The sequence below is a fragment of the Dryas octopetala genome, chromosome 2, assembly GCF_963921425.1.
Source record: "Dryas octopetala chromosome 2, drDryOcto1.1, whole genome shotgun sequence".
In the NCBI taxonomy this organism is placed as follows: domain Eukaryota; kingdom Viridiplantae; phylum Streptophyta; class Magnoliopsida; order Rosales; family Rosaceae; genus Dryas; species Dryas octopetala.
Genome location: NC_141367.1, coordinates 28,568,611 through 28,590,100, shown reverse-complemented (window position 1 = coordinate 28,590,100; position 21,490 = coordinate 28,568,611). Strand labels below are relative to the sequence as shown.

Below are 21,490 nucleotides of genomic sequence, written 5' to 3'. Positions count from 1 at the left end.
CCTAGCTGAAAAACAGCGAGTTGGAAGATGGGTTTTGGATGTATATGAAAATGGAGGAATGGGGGTTTAGGGATGCTTAATGGAAAGGTTGGAAGTAAGTTGTGGCATATTTTATTTTCTTTTTTTGGTAGATTTTACTGTTATAGCATTTTTGGAAGTTTTGATTGATTCTATTGTTGTGCCCCTTTCCATGGAATAAATATTCAGGGCTTTAATAGTTTTCATATGAGTGATTCATCTCAGGGTAAGGTCGCGGTTGGTGAAGGTTCAGGATGGACCGATGGGAAGGGTAAAGCTGAAGATAAAAGGTTGGAGAATACAAATGGGCGTTAAGCAACTTATGATAAAAAGAAGCATGGCATATTGAAAAAGGCTACTGAGATCAACTAAGTCTCTTATGCAGACCAAGTGTACCGGCAATGAGATCAACTAAGGCCTCGTTTAGTGCATAGGATTAGATAGGATAGGATAAATGGCAAAATCATGTGTGTTTAAGGAAGAAAATGAACGATGTTTTTTAACTTAAAAGAAGAAGATGGATTAGCTATGAGGGGAAACTTATCCCCCCTAATCCCACCATTTTGGGGGGATTGGAAGGGATAAGTTTTCCCCTATGATTAGTCCATCTCCTTTCCATCTTCTTCCTTTAAGTTAGAATCTTCTTCCTTTAATACACATGATTTTGCTATTTATCCTATCCTATCCTATCCTATCCTATATAATCATATGCACCAAACGAGGCCTAAGTGTCTTATCCATATGTAGTACTATGAATTGTGCTAGTGGGATGGATGGCGGTGGAGTTGATCAATAGATGGAGTGCTAGCTAGTACCATGCAGAATCTTCTGCAATACCTCTCATTCTAATTATGTATGATCTGGTTCTCTTTTGAATAGAACCTAAGGTTTGGGTGTTCATCCTGGTGACTATGATGATGTTACCAAACTTGTCATTTTCATAGTGAAACAAAGATGAACTTCTGCTTTGAACAACAGATCGGTATCTAATAAATCCATTTGACAGTTAATGGAGGACATCAAAGTCTGGGCAAGAATGGAAATTTCTTTTTTTTTTAATCCAGGAATAATAAGCAAATTTTATTTAAGATGAAGTAAACGCATGGAATGAAGTAAGTTCAATTTCCCCTTGTTGCAATCCTCAAAACACAAAGCACATGAGAAGAACAAAGAGGTTATCTTATTGCATGCATTTTTAAGGAGAGGTTTTCATAACACCCTATTTCTTTTCCTTCCCACTGAAAATGTTCATGTATGCACAAGTTTGTGTTGACCCTTTTTCTTTATCCTACCCACATTTTATGACTACTAACACTTTTCCAAGAAAATATATTTAAGATAACAGTTATTCAGGTGATAATATGGTTCTGTACTCAAACTCAGATGACTGCAACATGGACAAGCGGCTATGGGATCCATGAGCTAGAACCTTTTGTTGAATGGGGTTCAAGAGGAAAATATATTTGTTCCCCAGCTGGGACGCAAACTTTTGATCGTAATAGCATGTGTGGTAAGTATATTTCTTTCAATTCATTACATTTTCATAATAGTAAAAGCAGCTGCATGCTTACCATCTCCTCTGCCAACATGTCTCAATGTTCATAGCATGTAAGGGTTTATGAAGACTCAAAGGTAAATTTTTGTATGGTTAAAACCTCTTAAAACTTGTGGGTTTACAGCTTATCTTGTCAATGTACATGCACAGGTGCACCTGCAAGAACGGTTGGATGGCGTGACCCTGGATTCATACACATTAGTTTTATGAAGGAGTTGTGGCCAAACAGAGTGTTTGTTAAACTTATGCATATGATTCTCTTGAAAGAGGAGTGAATTTGATGCTAATTTGCCTACGACATGAGTTTTAACTTTTAAGATACAACCATGAACTATTAGATGAGAACAATGTTAAAAGTTTCACCATCAGAAGTTGGATTTTATGATAAGTCACCACTTAATGTGAAGCTTAAGTTTTTGCAGGTATACATACAAGCCGGGCATAGATTGTTCAATGGTACATATATTTGGAGTCAAGAGTATCAGTTTAAAGCATCTCCTTATCCTGGTCAAAATTCTTTACAATGTAGTCATTTTTGGTGACGTGGGAAAGGTTTGAACTATCTTGGAACATTTGTGCACATTATAGTAAACAATGATCCATAGTAAACTAGGATTTTGTTTACCTGTTCTTTAAATAATTTCTGTTTCATTCAATGCAATTGTGGATGCCCAAAATGTTATTACCTTCTTATGGTAAGGTTATGGAGGCCAAACACTTTCATGTAGTTTCTGTTTTGCTCACTCTAACTTTTCACTATGCAGGATGAAGTTGATGGCTCCAATGAATATAACAATTACCAGAGAGGCTCTCTTAACACTACTAAGCAGCTTATTCGAGACTTGAAAAGCATTGATATTGTCTTCCATATTGGGAATATATGTTACGCAAATGGTTACCTTTCACAATGGGACCAATTTACTGCACAGTTTGAGCCAATAGCATCAACTGTTCTTTACATGATTGCAAGGTTTGTCATTGTTGAATCACACAACTTGTTTCAGAAAGAGTTCATCTTTCTGTAATTTCGGTGATTTTCGATTTTATCTTTCAGTGGCAACCATGAACGTGACTGGCCAGGGTCAGGTTCTTTCTATGGGAATGGGAACATGGTTACTGGAGGAGAATGTGGTGTGTTGGCTGAAAATATGTTCTATGTTCCCACTGAGAACAGGGCTAAGTTTTGGTATACCTATCTATATGCATATTATTCAATAGTAACCTTTATTTACATCATCTACTTTCACTTGTTCTAGATGCTCAGGAAATATTATGTTCTGATCATGATGTTTCTTAATCCAGGTACTCCACTGACTATGGCATGTTTCACTTCTGCATAGCAGGCACAGAGCACGATTGGAGTGAGGGAACGGAGCAAGACAAGTTTATTGAGCACTGCTTAGTATCAGTCGATAGGCAGAAGCAACATGGGATGTTCTTCTTGTAAGTGTCATTTGAGGAACCAATGGGGAGGGAGAGCCTCCAAAAACTTTGGCAGAAGTACAAGGTTGACATTGACATCTACAAACATGTGCATAACTACGAAAGAACCTGTCCCATCTTCGAGCATGTGCATAAATGTTGACAGGCTTGCTGGTGGTGTAGGAGCAAGCCTGTCAACATTTACCACCATCCAAACAAGACGATGGTATTCTTTTCTTTTTGGATTCATTATTATAGTTTTTCCATAGAAACACCCAACCATTTTGAAAGACAAGGAAGAGTAAATAAAATCAATCTGATCTCCACGCTTTTCTTCTTTTTTTTGTATGCCTTGATTTATTAAAGCCGTCGTTTCATTAGATAAGTTGCCAGCGTGCTTCCCTTTCAGTATTTCATGTTTTCTCTTGGTACTCTTTTGAATGGAATCCAAGGTTTGGGTGTTCATCCTGGTGACTATGATGATGTTACTGAACTTGTCATTTTCATAGTGAAACAAAGATGAACTTCTGCCTTGAAGAACAGATCGGTATCTAACTTATCCATTTGACAGTTAATGGTGGACCTCAAAATTTGTGCACAAAGTTTGGGCAAGAATGGATTTTTTTTTTTTTTTAATCCAGGAATAGTAAGCAAATTTTATTATAAGATGAAGTCATTTTGATTAGCCTAAGTGCTGATGGTGGGTCGGGTAAAGGATTAGGACACGTAATAGTATCAAATAAACACATTAATATTCACGTAATAGCTGCTGTATGAGACCTATTGCTGTCAAGATAAGCGGGTTTATTTTAGTTTACCAAACACAATTGTGCGTAAAATTTTAAAAAAGTGCTTTTAAGGGCCTGAAAAGCAATCCCAAACGGGCTTAGTGAACTTTTGAGTAGCAAACACAACACAAAGCACAAGTCATAAATCAGTTTGTCTCGAAACAAAGTTTAGTCGTAATGAACATATTACACAGCCAACATAAACAAAGAAGACCTAAACAAGCGACCAACCCAGGTCTCTACTTAGAGCCTTCGCTGACCTACTTCTCCTTTTTTTTTTCGGAGTGCTATAATCAGACCTCGGTCTGTTGAAGTTGGAATATCTATTGTGGCCAACCAACCATGGCTAGAGCCACAACACCTTTTACTATAAGGCACTCGTAGCTGAATGCTGCAGATTTTTCCTTGTATACTACTTTTCGGTTTGTTAGGCTACTCTTTTCTTGGCATTCATTTGGGATCAAGAGCATGGGAAGTGCATTAAGTGAGCGGGGGGCACTTGGTGATGATAGTCTCGTGCAAAAGAATGCCATAACTTGCAAACGGCAGCAATATGGTCGATGAGTTTCGACAATTTATCCAGAATCAAAAAGGAAACTAAGAAGCAAAGAACAATTCAAGGAAAGGATGCTTTGATAGTAATCGATGCGAGACATTAAAAGTAGTGGCTTAAGAAAACGGAAATCCTAATCTCACTGGGAAAAATAAATAACAAAATTTGTAATTTAACTTTTCAATATTACAAATGAGACACTTTTGTCTACCCTAACAAAATAAAATGCGGAAAACCAGTTAATGCCATCCCATGGAGGAGGAAACCCGATATCTAACCACGCCGTTTGGTTTTTCAGTTCTATCTCTGCAGTTTAGTTTTCAGTTCAGTTTGACCACGTGTATCCTTATTTATTTATTTAACAAAACCAATTTTATTATTTCATAATTTCCCTTTTATCCTTGCTCATTTTTAATTAAAAATAAAATTTAAGAACATCCATACCCAGGTACAAAGTAATAATGTAAGATGAACCAGAAGCTAGCACAAAACACGAGTGAAATGGGCTATGGCAATTAAGTTCTAGAGAATAACTAGCTGTGTCAAGAGACTTTTCTACCATGCATCCATCTACTTTTGTATGATGACCAATGTTACTTATTTAATCCAACAAAGAGAGAGAAAGTTACCAAATAATCTAAAATCTTACATTTCGTGGACATATGACATTCTTTACTCAAAGAGTGTGATTTGTTCTTACAAAAAAGTGAATCCAATATCATAATGAATAAAGAAATTTAAAAAAAAAATGGATGAATGAATTGCTACAAATGCCTTAACAAAAAATGAGTTGCAGCTACTTCTGTGCCAAGCCTTCTAATCTACAGTTTCCACATGCTCCCACATCAGCCATGACTCATGAGCATCTTCAAGGTCCTTCCGATTCTGAGCATGTATTATATATTTGTTGCCAAATTGATCATAATCTGGTAATGAACACAAAAACGACATAGTTAAATACCAAAAGGCAACCTACCTTCTTTGTTTCATAGCAAAGAAAGCTGAATTAGTATCTTAAAACACAAAAATGACAGTTAAATACCAAAGCACACCCTCTCTTTGTTTGGGTGGAAACAGTGTGGGGGGGGGGGGGGGACAAGTGTTAGGTTCCATGCTTTCCTTGGAAAAGAAGAAAACAAAGATTGAAAAGCTGATTTAAGTTTAATAGGGAAGCAAAGTAAACAGCTCATACCTATTTGAACATTGCAGGGCTGGGTGCATTTGACACTCTCCAAGGAATCAGAAAACAGACTAACCCAAACCCCATATCGCTCCTTACAAGTCACGGCTCAAGGAAAATACCCTGCTAGTGTTCTAAGCTCCTATGTCATAGGGCTGATAACTCAATACAGCTAAATCAGGTCATAATGTAAAATTGGATTCTTGAAAGATGAGAGAAATTACCAGAGTAAAAAGAAAAGAAACAAAATTGTACACTTCCGCAATGATGAGACCTCCTGAGGTAAAACAATCATTTTTTCACGAATGGTTTTTGGCAAACAAGTAGACGTTGGTCACTGCCATTCTGAAGGTCAATCACCCTTGCTTCCCAACGTATTTGTGTAGCAAACATGCGGGCCATCTCTATAGCTCCCACTTTATCACAGAGAACAACCCATCCCTGGCAACCAGTCATAATTTCATGTCTCAAAATGGTCAATTTCATCACATAACATGAAAATATTGAAGAAAGTTATAACTAAAGCATCAGAAAATATCACAAAATCGACTTGTTGAGGCCTTGAGGGACATATCACATGCCAATATGGCAAGCAATACTAAAGAAATAAAGAAATAAAAAATACCTCGGGTCGCAGAATTCGGTCCATCTCCAAGAATAAGTCCATCATGCTGCACCTCTCTGAAGAGAGATGTGAGAGCAGCCCATTTGCATGCAGTAAATCATATGTCCGAGGATATGTGGGGAACGGTTCACACCTGTATCAACAGATTGATCACAACTATGACTCTACCTCAAGGAACTTAGATGGCAGTGAACATAGAATTGCAGGGGAATTGATAGAAAGGAGAAGAAAATAGGATATAAGAGCGCAAATGAATCCTAGCTTCTTAACATTCACAGTGTGTCAACCTTATTTTTAGTTGAGCATTTTCAAAAGAAAAACAAATAAATAAAAGTGCGTTTGAGCTACACTGACACAGACACAAACAGCTAGACGAATTTTCCCTGAAAGAAGCTTCTAATATCAACTTAGCCAACAGAGCTTATAAAGTAACTGACACCAACAACTTACCAGTCATGCAAAACACCAGCAAAACCTTGATCTAGTATGAGAGGAAGGGTATAAGGAGCATTGACAGGCACGACATTCATCACCCACACTGATTTTTTTTCTTCGAGCAAAGCAGCATTTAAACCCCCATAATGAGCATTCATGTCCATTACATTGCGTACCATGTTGAATGGAGGTAATGGATCTTCATCACCTGGTCTCTTCGGGTGGTCAGAGAAAATCAAGGGTGTGAGCAAAGACCAATAGTTTTTTAGAGCTGATCTCCAAACCTGCAAGTCTTCAAAGAAATCTTCAGGCTGAACATCTGCAAAGATAAAAGGGTATCAATATGCTGGCACAGAACCATGAATGAGCAAAGAATTGACTGTTCTCAGCAGATATAACAAACGTAAAAATGGTAATGCAATTGGAAACCAACCACCCCGAGAGAGAGAGAGAGAGAGAGAGAGAGAGAGAGAGAGAGAGAGAGAGAAGAAGAAAAAAAAAAAAAAAAAAAAGAAGTTGATGGAACAATACTTTCCATGAACTTCAAGCTCAGCTGAGCTCAATTGGGAACTAGAGGACCTATTTCTGATTGGAGTCCAGCGTTTGCTCATACTCCCGCTTATGCATGATGTGAGGGGCTTATAATATGATCGAACCTCGTGCACTTCTTTGCAAAGTGGTATAGCACCCTGCTTGCTACAAATACAGAACAAAAAGAAAAGCATTACTAAGGTTCCTTTTCAGTTCAAGAGAAAAATAAGTGGAGCTCTTCCGATACACTAACTCAAGGGCTCAGTACAAAGCTTTAAACAGTACTTAAATTCCAATTGTGAAACTAAAATTAATTCACAAGAGACCATGTGATCTTGTTACTATCCTCACCGAGATGTATAGCAATTAGAATCCACAGTTTTCTGCCAGATAAAAGTTTCATATTGCTGACCAATTAGATTCCAACAGATTTTCTCAGTCAGTTCCTCCGCTGGTGTAAACAAGCTATTCTTTGTACCCAATGAACTTTCATATGGCTGGCTTGTGGATGAGGTTAAAACAAAGTATCCTCCAGGCTTGAGTACCCGGTCAACTTCTAAAAGCAATATCCCATCTGATTCATGAATTAATTATGGTTACAGAAGAGAGGGAATGATATTCAACAAAAGCAAAGCAAACCCATCCTCCAAGGTAATTAGAGAGAGGGGATACTCAACCCCTAAGCCGTAATATAAGAAAAAATGCCTAATGTATCCCCAAATTACCTTTTTTGTCCCAAACAATACCACATTGAGCACAATGAACCATTTCAAATGACAGTGATGGATATGGAAGCTGTCTTGTAATGAAGTTGCCAATCATTGCTGGAAGACCTCTCTCAAGGGCCAACTGAACTTGACTGCCAGTTGCCTCATATGCCGCAATACAAATAGCCATTACCTTTAGTGAAACTAAATGAGCTCCAAAGCTACCAAAACCGCAGCCAATATCTAGAACAGTATGCACCTGTAGTTTACATAGAGAAAAATAAAATAAATGATGCAAAAGATAGATCAGGCTTTATATTTATCACAAGCAAGAAGCAAAAGTTGCATGGTATTTTGCTTCCAGCATAAACTTAGATTTTGGACTATAACAAAACAATACAGGCATTTGTTCAATAAATTCTGGCCTCTTTGAAATCCAACAGTGACACTGCCCTAGAAAGTAAAAACAGATTAAACTGTAATTCAGAAAGAAGACTTACACCGGCTTGAAGAAATTCATAGTCACTTTTTAAACCTATCAACTTTGCAATTTGATGAGAATAATCCTTGACACCATCAAATATCAAACCGTCCTCAGAGTGAAAGGCAATTTGATTTTCTTCTAGTAACATCAACCTGGATAGTTTGTTGAAAAGTTGAAGAATGAAGATGCACAGAAATAATTATTCACTCACAAACCACTGATAGAATTTGCATAGATTTGAGAGATCTAAATGTTTTAAACCACTGATTCTAAAAAAAGGTTATCAATTTTTTTAAAGCCATCAAATATAGAGCTTTAACTGAGAAGCACCTTTTGGTCATGCTGCCAGATGAAAGAAATTGGTCTTTGGTTATCTTCACATTTCCACTCCATATCACATCCCTACCAGCTGGCCACCTCAGGGGGATCTTATAGTCCTTAGGAGGGCGAATCAGACACCGTTCTGTGCCTCTTGATACCTCACAATGCCTGTCAAACTCCTCCCCATGTTTAAACCCAGCTAAAAGATTTGCTGAAACATTGTAACAAGGCACATAATTTTCTCTTTCTTTGCCACAAAGGCGAAGCTCTCTTTGTCGACTAGCCCCCAGTGAGAGAGACCTCAGCTCCAGATAATCAACTGCTGCTTGCTCCTTTAGCCTCCTATAGTTTGTATAGATGTCGGGTACTGAAGTGGGAGTTAAAGAGTCAAACACATTTGAAGAAGATGATCCCAACACTGCAATTAGTGCAAGTACACTAACGAGGCACAAGAGTAACCAGTTGAGTGGCGGTCTAGGGCCAAAAATGAGAGAGAGTTTATTGAACCAGGAGCTTCTCATGTCCAAATCGTGCAACCCCGTCTTAAGAATTCCAAATAACCCCACTAAATAACCAAGTCCTTCAGCTTAAATCTCCAAGAACAGCGGAAACCATAACCTATCATAACATACAAGCATCTATATATATTACCGTGAATCCGGATAATTCCTACAAGCATTGAAACAATACTTTCCACTTCTTCCCCAATAACATATGCAAATCTTCGCTAAGTGATTGTGCCATCAGACTCTTAGATTAACCTGTAAACCCATCGTGAGCCTAACTCAGACACAAAATTAAGATCACGGCCCAACACAATTCAGTACTCAATTACGGATTGGCAAATTTCAAACTGAGCACCACCAATTCATGCCAACTTCTGAAAGAAACGGACTACCACAAGTGTTCAACCAAGACCAACCTGCAACAAAAGCCAAAGATCCACCAAATCAATTTAGCTCTAAATGTCCTGAAAAAGTCCCATTTGGTTGCGGATAAAACTACAACTGACTCTTACAGCAGATTCCACTCACAAGATCCCAAAATTCCCATTTCATTTTTCCACGCTTCCCAGCAACCAAACAGAGCATAATAATAAGCACAAAACAAATGCATCACTTTCCATTTTCACATAACAGTGAGCCAAATCCCAGATCTCGAAATGGAAAAAAAGAAAAAAAGAAAAAAGAAGTTTCAACTCAGATCCAATCAAAAGCAGAACAAATCACTACCATCCCATATATAACCAAAAAGTAACAAACCCAAATTGATTCGAATTTAGCAACGGAAAAAACTCATGTCAAAAATATAATGTGAATTAGGGTTTTTGGGAATGCTTACCGATTATGGGTCGTTGAAGAGTGAGATTCAAAGCCTCAAAACATAGAAAGAGTCTAACTTTAATGTAAGTCCAAATTTATAGGAATTCTAGTTATTTGAGTCTGTGTGTTGTGTTCGTGTTCAGCTTTATTTATATGTCAGTGTTAATCAGATCCAGAGGCTCGCAAATTTAGACAAAAACAATCATTTAATTTTATAATATAAAAACCAAAATTAATTAACGAGAATCATTGTTATTTATTGTGTTTTGAACTTTATTTACTTTCCGAATTAATGTTTTGGTTTGGTTGTTTTATACTTTTATGTCTACGTTATGACGTATGCCAACGATCCTAGCCTTCCGATTTGTGTAGAAACAGAATCGATGGCTGTGATTTAGCCGTCATTGATATGTAGATTTATTAGTTAAGACAGCGTTTGGCTAATCTTTATCTTCCTCTCCTGTCTACCCTTCTCCAATAATTACAATTGTATTGTATTTGTATACCATTGCAAGCACGTCATTGTCAAAAATGTTTGCTTTTTATTTTATTTTTTCTTTTACTTTTCCTTTTCATTCCCGGAAAACCAAAGAAAGTGCAGCCGCGCCGGTCACATTTGTTTGGTGCTGTTTAAAAATGAAAAGAATTGTGTTTGGAGTTTGGACAAAACACAAATTGCCAAATCCCATTAAAATATTATAAGAACAGAAAATTATATGAATAAGGTTGGTCCCAGCTGGTAGTTACGCTCACCATCGTTTTTTTTTACTTATTATAAACACTTTTGATTATACTTTTGCCAATTGGAGCCTTTGGCAGATCCAGAGTGGGACTACTAGAGTGTGAGCTGTGCCAATTATAGCCCATGGTTTAATTCCTTAACATCAAGCATGTGCCGCTCAGGCTTTCTCTGCCTGTACAGTGGGTTTTTTGTTTCTTGAAAAAGGAAATCTGTATACACATCCCCAATATTCTCTGATCATCCCTTGTCCAAAGGTTTTGATTCAATATGGCTAAATGGGTTGCAAATGCAAAACCAAATGGAATCACAGAATTTATCAACCTAAACCCAAACTCAACCACAACCATATCAAACCATTTTCTTTTGCAAGAAAATGGAATCCCTTGATTTGCAAAGAATTAATCAGCAACTGCATCAAGTAAACAAAATCTACTTGGTCATCTACAAGACAGAATAAGTCCCTCTCGAAAATGGAGATAGAGTTAAGCGATCGGATTTCAGGACCATATCTTTAAGTTATTAACTACGAAAACACAACTTGAGAATTCTACAAGGAAAATTTGAGAGCGAGAAAAAAGCACTTTCAAAATAATACATTGTAGTTCGGCCAAAAAATTAATACACTGTAGGTTTGGTAGTACAGTGGTGAACAAGAGACAATGGTATAGTGCTAGGCAAAACACATACCAATTCCCGTCGAAGCAGGAACCATTCATCCATGCCCAAGAACATGGCGCAACTTAGATTGGCAGTACAAAGACAACTGAGAGACACCTCCCAAAAACTCTAGCACCACCCTTGTTTTTGTCCTTCAGGCAGTTTCCAGTTCCCTGTTCAAGTAATCAACAAACATCCTCTTCGCATTGTCTGCATCAGAAGGTGGTGGGGGCCCGCTTAAACTCGTTTGCCCCGTCAATTTTATGAAAGTTCGCCGCAATCTACGAAGCTCTGGAAGCCCTACTGATCTTGAAATATTGACAGGTGGTAACCCCTGACCGACAGCAACTCCATTTAAAGGTCCTCCAAGTGCCTGGGATTGTGCTTCCACAATAGCATTGATCACCTCCTGTGTTGCTCTATCCAACTCATACAGAGAATTTGCCTCAGAAAACCGTGTATTCTGTGTTGCGATAGTTGGCTGTAAAGTTTTAACATCCCGTGACTTTGAGTCCGCTTTCTTTGTCAAATACGAAATAGCATCTAGAATGGCAGCAGAAGATGCTTCTATTCCCTCTTTATGTGGCCATAACTCAAACAAAGGAGAATCCCACCGATTTCTTCTATCCGGTTTCTCAAATCTTCTTATCAAATCTTCAAATATCTTATCATCATAAGCAGCTTCTCCCTTCTCCCTGCGCTCTTCATTCCATTTTCTACAATGGGTTTCATCAGCATCACAATATAACACACAATATCTTATTCCTGCAGCACGAGCCAAACACCACAACTCGTACCTATAACCCTTGATACTATTCAAAGAATCTACTATTATGATATTGTCTTTTGACACTGATCTATCAACTTCAGATCTTAGCACCCCTCTTAAATTCTTCTCTGCAGGCATATTGGCATAGCTCTGATTGCGGTCAAGATGAAAGGAAGTTTCATCGATAACCCTGACTATTTGTGTTGATCCTGATTCTTTGAGAGCCTCGGCTAGGCAGAGTGCAGCAGTTGACTTCCCACTGCAGGGTTGACCACAAATTACAACTAATGCCATTTGCAGAAGAATCTGGCTTCTTTTAATTAGACAATTCAATGGGTCTGATATGCTCCACCAAAAATAAAATGTGAACAGCTTGGGACTCAAAAGCAATGTTACAATAGCTGCTAGTCCACATACACAGAATTATCCATCAGTATGAATGACATAGTATGTAGTAAGTATAGGCAAGCGAGCATGTGTATATTGAATTCTTTAATCGGATATTACGATAGTCCCTACTCCAACTACCAAAGCTATAAATCAAAATTGAACAGGGATATCATATTCAGATGTGATGCCTTGTTTGTTACATTGAAAAATTCCACTGTAGTAAAGTTCATATGTCAAGAATTTCACTCTGCACTCTCAAAGCTAGTATCGAATATTGTTATTAGAGAATGAGAAGGAAAAGAAATCTCTGAATAATCTTTCAGTATTTTCTGCTAAACAAACCAAGTCCTAATAAATTTTAAGCAGTATTTTCTGTTAAACAAACAAAGTCTTTGACGACAGAGAACCCTAATTAATGATTACAGCGACCATATACAAACTCTGTATGGAAAATTATATGAAAAGAAAACCCTAGAGACTTAAGAACGACAAAATGAACTCAATCAAAACGAGAATAAGAAATTGATTTATCAAAATATTCATGCATAAGAAGGGAAATCAAAGAAAATGAGAAAGCCAGAGCTTGAGAAGTACCTCTTCGGCGAGAAGCGGAAGCTGCTTTTAGCTGAAACAGTGAAAGAGAAGATCAAAGACTCATGCTTTTTGGTTTGAAATTGGCGACACAGAGGTTGCTCTGCTGCAACAATACAAGGGTTTGGGGCCAGGCAAAACGACGCCGGTCGAATAAAGAGGAGGGATTTTATTGATGCTCGCTTTTAGTAAAACTTTTAAAGTTATAAATAATAATAATTAATTAAGCTTTTAGATAGAGGAGGATTTTTATTCGAATTCACATTCGATTTTATTCATATTCGTTTTTAGAAAAACATTTACAAATTAACTTTAATGAGATAATATCATATGTCATGTTAATTTCGTATTATTTATTCATTTAAATTATAACACGTAGAAGTATTATTTTTAAATTCTAAACTATTATTCTTTTTATTTTTTTGACTCGCTAAACTTTTACCTTTAATAATTATATACCTTTTAATTATACTTTGAATATATTTATAATACTATATTAATGCACCATATAATGTTAATGTCACATATAATAACTTATCTACTAATAAGCACAAACATAACATCACGAAGTGGTAGCACTCACAAAAACATGATAGATGTAAATGAGTTGGCCAAACCAAATAATCTATCAAACATGATACGATACGAATATAAATTATAAATATACTATGCACCACTTGTTTATTTTTGTTATTAAAGAATTCATTTACTATTGTCCTTTTCGTTTCTAAAAAAATTCAATGTTTTAACGAAAATATCTTAATTCAGTTAAAAAAACAAAATATCTTAATATTTGATTATTATATAAAAAAGTAAAACAAGAGAATTTTTTTAAGTCTAAAAAAGTTTTTAAAAAATGGGCTTGTGGACCGACATGAATGGTATGGGTCGTGTCCGAAAACCCAAATTTGGTCGACCCACCCACACATCTGAAATTTTGGAATGAGTTTCGGCGGTTTCATTACTTGAGAACCAAGCCGTGAGAATTCGAATTGGCACGGCCTACAACGACTCATAAATGCGCAAAATCATCAAAATCTTTAATTAATTACCAAAAAAATACCGTCCGTCCTTTCCTCAAAAGTATCGCATACATCTTCAAAAGGCCTACCCATCTTCTCTGTGCCCTCCTCACTCTCACTGATACTCAAATCCGGTGAGCCAAATTTCTTGATATTCAAACTTTTTCCATCGTTTTTGGCACTGATTTGTTGTTGACATGTTGTTTTTACTATTATAATTATAATTATAATTATTTATTGTTGTTGTTATTATGATTATTTTCACTATGAATGCTTCATACTGGCTTTGTAGGGCTTTTGATTGTGTTATAAAGGAGAGTTCTAACTTCTTAGGTTTGATGTGGATTTGATTTTGGGGTGGATTGTGTCTTATATATGGGTTTGTGTTAGCTTCCGACCATAGATAGGAATATAGGATCTAGAAAATACTAAGGTACGAGGTTGTCTTAAAAATTTAGAAGTCGGTCTTTTAGGAGTTGTATTCTTATGGGTTCCTAAGCCACCTACATACCTTGAAGGTTCATGTAACGTAGTGAAGTAACCTTTCTAAAACACTCTTATGTCTTCCCTATATATGTAGGTTCACAAGACGAAAGGCTCTCATAATTCACACAGTGACAACCAAACAGTAGTCAGATTCTCAATGTTCAGCTGGCTTGTTGTCATTGTCCTCATGGCCTTCACTGAGAAAAAAGAAGACCAAGTATTTGATTTGCTGCAGTCTTCGGAGGTGGAAGTGGGCGTGAAAGAAGAAGATCTCAACTTACCAATGGGATATCGGTTTTCTCCAGACGAATACGAGCAAGTTGTCTTCTATCTGTCTAATAAAATTCTGGGTCGTGTGCTACCTATTACCAACGTCGTAAAAGAAGTTGATCTTTATGAGCATGATCCGACTCAGCTACCTATTGGTAAGAAGGATTTCTAGTTCATTAATCATAACTCTTCTTGTTTGATTGAAAATTCTTTGTCTTCACCATTACTTCTTATGCTTGCAAAGAGTAGACAAAAGCTTTGTCCCCTGAAAGTTGTGCTAGGATGCCCTTTTGGATATGCTAATAGTGTAGTTACTCTAGCTTTTTATTTCCTTGTTAACATATCCAAATTCATTGAATGATAAATTACTCTATTCTTAATGTTATTGTTGCACAGTTAGAGAATTCAATCCTTGTTTTGTTTATGTGATTTGGAAAACCTTTCCTTTGTAAAAACTCTAATTGCATATTATTGTGTGTTTCGTAGACGATTTCAGGCATGGGGATAACGGTAACGAGGCATTCTACTTCACCTATATAAAGCAGATATACAGTAAGAAGGGAAAGATAACTAAAAGGACTACAAGGGGTGGTTATTGGAAGGTAATTGGTGAGGAAGTAGAGATTCCAGATCGCAAAAGTGACATAATTGTTGGGTTTGAAAAAACTTTGGTCTTCTATCAAGGACAGCCACCAAATGGGATCGAAAGCAGCTTTAAAATGTATGAATACCGACTTCATCCCAGTATAGTCCCTGTTCATATCCTCAATGACAGCATAAGGGCAAAGGTTAGAACCACAAATTATATAGAATACTTATTTTAATGTTTTTGTTTTAACTTGTGAATTTCTAATTTGTTTGGCTAATAACGTTTTGTTTGCTTCAGATTGAGAGGTATGTGCTATGCCGAATTATAAACAAAAATGCAGTCCCTCGTCGCACATTTGAACTTCCACCAGAATTACTTAGCCGCATAAAACATGAATCACTTGGCTGCGTAGAAGATGGAGAACCAAATTGATATCGTGGAAATAGACAATCAAGTTGTCTAGTCTTTTATTATAGACATATAGAAATAATAAATCGACTTTAGTCCTGCCGATGTCTTTTTTTTTTTATCCATTGTAAACATTCAGACCCAGTTTTGTTTGATTCAAGCCTTCAAGGGATATTACCCCTTGAATGTTGATTTAATTGAAGCTGATTCGTACTTCAAAATAGATGTGTAATGGCTTCCAAATGGGAAGTAATTTTAACCAACAAAAGGTATATCTATTTCATTTTATTCCATATTTTCCCATTAGAAAACAATTACAAAATAGTGCTTTCTTGTTGGAAGCAGCATGAGTTCAGTATTCTGATTCTACCAAGTCACCATTAAGAGCTTTTCCGTAACCTTTAACATAATGGTATCCATATCTCTACCGTTTAAATCAACAAACTAACATAATGGTATCCATATCTCTACCGTTTAAATCAACAAACAACGCAAGCTTTAAGGGACCCGGTAAGAACATCCTCATTTAGGTTATGGCCTGCAAGTTGGAAAAAAAAAAGGAATAAATATAATAAATTGAAATGGAGTTGTTTGAGAAAACGTAGAGGGAGTAGAGGCTTACCTATAAACACTATCTTGTTCATCGGATTTTCTTCCTTTTTCCAATCACGAGTTGGAACGATCTCATATATCTCCTTCACTGCCTGCCAAATATTGATGAAAAAAGTTTTATGTAATATGTAAATAACAGACAATATCTTGGCTCTAGCAAAACAGAGCAACTCTTTTTTTTTTTTGGCCACTAAAACAGAGCAACTCCTTAACTGCACTCAATACTAATGAAAATTGAAAAGAGCGTACTTTATAAGTACAGGATTATCAAATCAGGACATGCCCTGGCTGAAATTAGGATTTCTCAGTGAACAAATGGGATTTGATTTAAAAGGAAATTAATAATTTTCTCCATGCAAAATTCCCATTCTTCACCAGTCAATTACTCTGGAGGAACTAAGCTAGAGCATCAAGTGCACAACCTCCAGATCAAATGCAGCATAAGACTAAACTTTTTAAGAGAAAGCAGTCACATAATTTAACATTAAACAGTACCTGCAAAGTATGTAGCTGATTGGAAGTGTGAACACTCAACACCCCTTTGCAGCGATATACATCCATGCCATATTTCTTCTCCCAAAGAATCTCCTCAAGCCATAAACGAACCTTTAAAACCAAGACCATCAGACATTATAGAGTGATATAGAAATTTTCAAAAAATTCCATCAACGAGACGTTAACAAAAATAAGCAGATGATATTTCTGTTGTAATTGAACTGAACTGAACAGATTCATATCCAAAATGTATAAGGTCAGTGACACATTTCTTTCTACCACAGTTTTAGCCGCAGAAATCCATAAATAGGTCATAACTGTTGGTGCTCTCAGCCTAGTGACTTAGTTTAAACATAACTGATGTTAATTCCCAGAACTTAGTCAGCTAATCAAATTTCTTAGATAAAGACAAAATCCAACTAACAAAGACGTCTACACTTCTAAGATGTGATGAATGGTAACCTTTCTGAAAATTTGTTAATACAGCACCAACTAGTCAACGGTATTTGATTTCAAACAATTCATATTATAACTATTGCACAAGAATACCTTCTCAAGATCAACCTGCCGTGGCTCACAAATGCATAAGGTCCGCACACCACTATCATGGAGATCCCGGGTAGATAAAGCGCGACTTTCTTCCAATAATGATTCTAAATGAGTAGCGTGCTGAGAAGGAAAAAATTGAGGAATATTATTTAAACATCAGTATGAACTACAAAAATAAGCAAACGATGAACATTGATCTGCACGACTAACCTTAGCATCATAGGCCTGGCAGTCCAATATCTTAGACAAGTCAACTTGACTACGAACAGAACGAATGATTTTAGCAAGTGAGTTAATACTATGTATTTCCTTCTCCAATTCCTCCAGAACATCGGCAGAGCCCTCTGGAGAAACCAAATCAACCTTGTTAAGAATTACAACATCCTACAACAAACAGCCAAACTCATAAGATATGAAGTGCAAGCACAATACAATCCAGCATATAAATATAAAAAAAAATATTGAAATATGCACATGCACAGATACACACACACATGGACAAAACAGATGAAAGTACAACTACCAGTACCATAAATCAGGTTTTCTAATGTGATTAAACAAATCGTCTTCATAAGAGGGATAATGTGACAATACCGCAAATGCAATCTGAAGGTATGCTTCAGGAAATGAAGACGAACTTTGATTCTCGCTGAGCTGAAAACGGAGGTTCTTGGCATCCACAACCTGTTAAAAGCATTGAAGAAGAAACAGTTGCTACTCACAAAGTAACATATAAATTGTATAATTACTCTAAAGAAAAGACAGAACACAAGAGCAGCTCTTAAAAAATACATAAAACAGTATAACCAAAGAAACATAACTAACATACCATGGAAAAGTCATAAGACGTGTACCTACACTTCATGCAGTTAAGTAAGCATTTACCAAGTCAAGTTTTAACGGCTAATAGTACTCTGAATATCTAATATCAGTGGCATGTAATGTGTCCTATCATATTACACTTGAACAGATAAATCAGAGGCAATGACACAAAATTTGAACACTAACATAATAACAAAAGCCAAACATCAGATTAGACAGAATTAGCAAAACAAATTATAACATCATATCTGAACTCACAGTGATAATTGAATCAAGCTTGACAGAAGATTCTAGCTGATCATCCAACCACAAAACAGATGCAAGCGGAGCTGGGTTGGCTAACCCAGTAGTCTCCAGCAATATATGATCAAGTCTACAGCCAAAGAAAACCAAGAACCCGCGTATTATCATCATCATCACTATAAAAAGATTTTCAAAAGAAACAGCCAAAATTCATTATAGTTTTTAAATAAACCTTTCTTTTCTTTGTACAAGTTGCTCTAGTGCTTGCACTAAACTGTGCTTGACAGTGCAACATATACACCCATTTGCCAACTCAACCCACTCTTCAACAAGCGCACCCCCATCTCCTTCGTTTATCATTGCTCTTTCAACACCAATTTCCTCACCAAACTCGTTTAATATCACAGCAATTCTCTTCCCGTGTTGAGAATTTATTATATGATTAACCAGCTGAGTATTACAAACCAATAAAACATACTCAAAGCTGTTATCTTTCTTTGAAAAAAAAATGGAAATTTAAAATCTAAATGAAAAATATAAGCTAAACAAGAATTGAGCTTACAGTGGATTTGCCCGCACCGAGATAGCCAGTGATGACGGTGACACCAACCGAAACGTCGTCGTCTTTGGGACCAGTTGAATTGGATTGCTGGTTAGAGTTGGGTTCAACTAGTTGGTCAATTTCAACTGCGAGAGGTGGAGCTTCTTCTTCGTCCTCCATTTTTTCACAAGAGCTGCAAGGAATTACGAATGGGGTTTGAGATTTTTCCCCTAAATAGATTAAACCGTAATTTTATGGAAAAAAAAAAATTAAGAAAATTAATATTTAAATTTAGGCATAAATTCAATTTAGACACATAACTATATAAACTATTTCAACTGGGTCCATGAACTTTAAAATATTTCAAATATACATCCGATCTATTATCTAAATTGAAAAATGAATTTTTGTCCATTGATTCGTTGAAAGATCAGTTAAATGACAGCTTGGCTTTTACTGACCGGAATTACTTGACGATGTAGCGCTATCTCAGCAAATATTTCCCGCCGAATGAGCGACACGGGCCCACAATTTAATAATAATAGAGAGAGTGAGAGTGAGAGTTTGTGGGCCCGTGTCAGGGGTTAGGTGGACCCGTGTCGCTCATTTCCCGCCAAATGAGCGACACAGGTCCACCTAACCCCTGACACGGGTCCACAAACTCATCATCTCTTTCTCATTTGTTGAACACAAGTGAGATATTTATATTCTAATTTGGGGGAAAACGTGATGGTTTTTGGAGACTAAATGGTCAAGAGAGCGTTCGACGAGCGGGAATGAGGTGATGGGTGTGTGGACCCGTGTCAAGTGGACATGTGTTGCTCATTTGGCGGGAAATGTATGCTGAGTTGGTGTCACGTCGCCAATTAATCCTCGTTAGCAAAAGCCATGCTGACATTTAACTGATCTCTTAATAAATTGATGGACGAAATTTTATTTTTCAATTTACATAATAAATCATGTGTATATTTGAAATATTTGAAAGTTCGTGGACCCCATTGAAATAGCATGTATAGTTATGTGTCTAAATTGAATTTATGCCTTAAATTTAAGAGAGCGCTCTAAAGTCTAAACTAACTAATTAATAAATTAATACAAAAATAACTAATTAATTTCTTATTAATTTATTAACCAAATAGCTTCAAAATATTCTTGTAAATTTAAATGTAAATTTTACCTTCACCAAAAATAAAAATGTAAATTTTGTTACAATTTTACCTTTCAATAAAATTACCTATAAAAACAAAATAGATTCAAAATAAATAAATATACTTTTTTTTTTGTACACAAATTAAATATACTTTGATCATCTTGTTTTTTTAGATACTTTGGATCATCTACCAACATGCAATAAATCCTAACTACCAGTAATTTTTTTATCTACAAGAATAAAATTCAAACATAAAACTTATTCTAACATTGAAATATGAGTAGTTGCACAAAATCTTATAATCTTATAGTAGTTTATAAGAGTCTTACACAAAATCACACTACCATTCTAATAAAAAATCTTATAATCTTATGGTATCCTATAAGAGTCTTGTACAAAATCATATTACCATACTATCTAAACTCTAAAACCTATTTCAACTAAACAAAAGAAAAATTATAAACCTTAAAACTATACTATCAACAAGTAATGCAAACAAAAAGAAAAAAACATCATTTGCAAATATTCTAGTCATAGAGTATCTCTTCGACATAAATTTGGAGGTTGGATTGGAATTTTTAAATACAAACTCATGGTTCCAAAAGAAAATATAGATTAAAAAATTTTGGACATGGATGGCAAGACTTTGTTAAACAAGAATAAAGTATAGGACATATCATACCTTGAGAGTCAAAAAATTCACCAATGTAAAAATAAAAAAAAGTTAAAAGAAAAAACCCTGAACCTCGTGTTGAAAAGCATCAATTCATCTCCAATAGAAAGTCATGCTACACTGCAAAAACAATTTTTCTCCTCATCAAAATCATTAAGAAAAAACATAAAGTAGTTATGGACGGTGGGATGGTGTGGTAACAATTAGCTGGGGGTAGGGAAAGAAATTACCTAACACAGGAATACATTCTTTTATGTTTATAAAATGTGTGAGATAGTTAAAGTCAAGGAATAAAATTTCGGATTTCGAGGAAATTTCGACGGAAATTTCGAAGATTTTTAAATTTCGACAAAAATTCGACGGAAACGACGGAAATTATTATCAAAATACGGAAATTTTTAATGAAACTTCACCATATGTTTATTTAACATATTATCTACTACATTGATAAAAAACATTGAAAAAAACCAAATTATATGGTAGGTTTCATGTGATATGTGATTAATATAATGCGCGCTGGAGGCAAATACTGTTAAAAAA

General features: G+C 36.0%; 5 protein-coding genes across 10 annotated transcripts; 2 read left to right on the top strand and 3 right to left on the bottom strand.

Moving 5' to 3' along the window:
* Positions 1–840: 840 nt before the first annotated feature.
* LOC147295227 (putative inactive purple acid phosphatase 1) lies at positions 841–3,279 on the top strand. Of its 2 annotated transcripts, none has more exons than XM_086232384.1 (3): positions 841–2,543; positions 2,628–2,759; positions 2,914–3,279. In XM_086232384.1, the coding sequence occupies exons 1-3, from the start codon at positions 2,332–2,334 to the stop codon at positions 2,936–2,938; spliced, it is 369 nt and encodes a 122-aa protein (XP_086088510.1). In that variant the 5' UTR covers positions 841–2,331; the 3' UTR covers positions 2,939–3,279. The 2 variants fall into 2 exon arrangements, with proteins under 2 accessions (XP_086088510.1, XP_086088509.1); XM_086232383.1 differs by having other exon boundaries at positions 2,876–3,279.
* A 1,689-nt stretch (positions 3,280–4,968) lies between these two features.
* Positions 4,969–10,083, bottom strand: LOC147295226 (putative methyltransferase PMT5). 4 transcript variants are annotated; one of them, XM_086231449.1, is made up of 11 exons: positions 9,961–10,083; positions 8,629–9,541; positions 8,315–8,450; positions 7,833–8,073; positions 7,459–7,681; positions 7,113–7,272; positions 6,592–6,896; positions 6,142–6,274; positions 5,741–5,957; positions 5,529–5,658; positions 4,969–5,262 (listed from the first exon to the last, which is right to left on the bottom strand). In XM_086231449.1, exons 2-9 carry the CDS (start codon positions 9,138–9,140, stop codon positions 5,808–5,810), a joined length of 1,860 nt encoding a protein of 619 aa, XP_086087575.1. In that variant the 5' UTR covers positions 9,141–9,541; positions 9,961–10,083; the 3' UTR covers positions 4,969–5,262; positions 5,529–5,658; positions 5,741–5,807. The 4 variants fall into 4 exon arrangements, with proteins under 4 accessions (XP_086087575.1, XP_086087573.1, XP_086087572.1 ...); XM_086231447.1 differs by having other exon boundaries at positions 5,529–5,957; XM_086231446.1 differs by lacking the exon at positions 5,529–5,658 and having other exon boundaries at positions 4,971–5,262; positions 9,961–10,082.
* A 1,066-nt stretch (positions 10,084–11,149) lies between these two features.
* LOC147295225 (KTI12-like, chromatin associated protein) lies at positions 11,150–13,234 on the bottom strand. Its single transcript, XM_086233517.1, has 2 exons — positions 13,094–13,234; positions 11,150–12,510 (listed from the first exon to the last, which is right to left on the bottom strand). The coding sequence occupies exon 2, from the start codon at positions 12,401–12,403 to the stop codon at positions 11,495–11,497; it is 909 nt and encodes a 302-aa protein (XP_086089643.1). The 5' UTR covers positions 12,404–12,510; positions 13,094–13,234; the 3' UTR covers positions 11,150–11,494.
* An 857-nt stretch (positions 13,235–14,091) lies between these two features.
* LOC147295224 (NAC transcription factor 29-like) lies at positions 14,092–16,158 on the top strand. The gene is made up of 4 exons (XM_086232270.1): positions 14,092–14,246; positions 14,693–15,023; positions 15,355–15,656; positions 15,755–16,158. Exons 2-4 carry the CDS (start codon positions 14,756–14,758, stop codon positions 15,887–15,889), a joined length of 705 nt encoding a protein of 234 aa, XP_086088396.1. The 5' UTR covers positions 14,092–14,246; positions 14,693–14,755; the 3' UTR covers positions 15,890–16,158.
* Positions 16,159–16,165: 7 nt separating this feature from the next.
* On the bottom strand, positions 16,166–19,327 carry LOC147295223 (Cobalamin biosynthesis CobW-like protein). 2 transcript variants are annotated; one of them, XM_086232269.1, is made up of 10 exons: positions 19,149–19,327; positions 18,819–19,036; positions 18,602–18,716; positions 18,116–18,205; positions 17,732–17,905; positions 17,522–17,641; positions 16,973–17,083; positions 16,488–16,569; positions 16,354–16,403; positions 16,166–16,310 (listed from the first exon to the last, which is right to left on the bottom strand). In XM_086232269.1, the coding sequence occupies exons 1-10, from the start codon at positions 19,305–19,307 to the stop codon at positions 16,302–16,304; spliced, it is 1,128 nt and encodes a 375-aa protein (XP_086088395.1). In that variant the 5' UTR covers positions 19,308–19,327; the 3' UTR covers positions 16,166–16,301. The 2 variants fall into 2 exon arrangements, with proteins under 2 accessions (XP_086088395.1, XP_086088394.1); XM_086232268.1 differs by having other exon boundaries at positions 16,200–16,403.
* Positions 19,328–21,490: the final 2,163 nt, after the last annotated feature.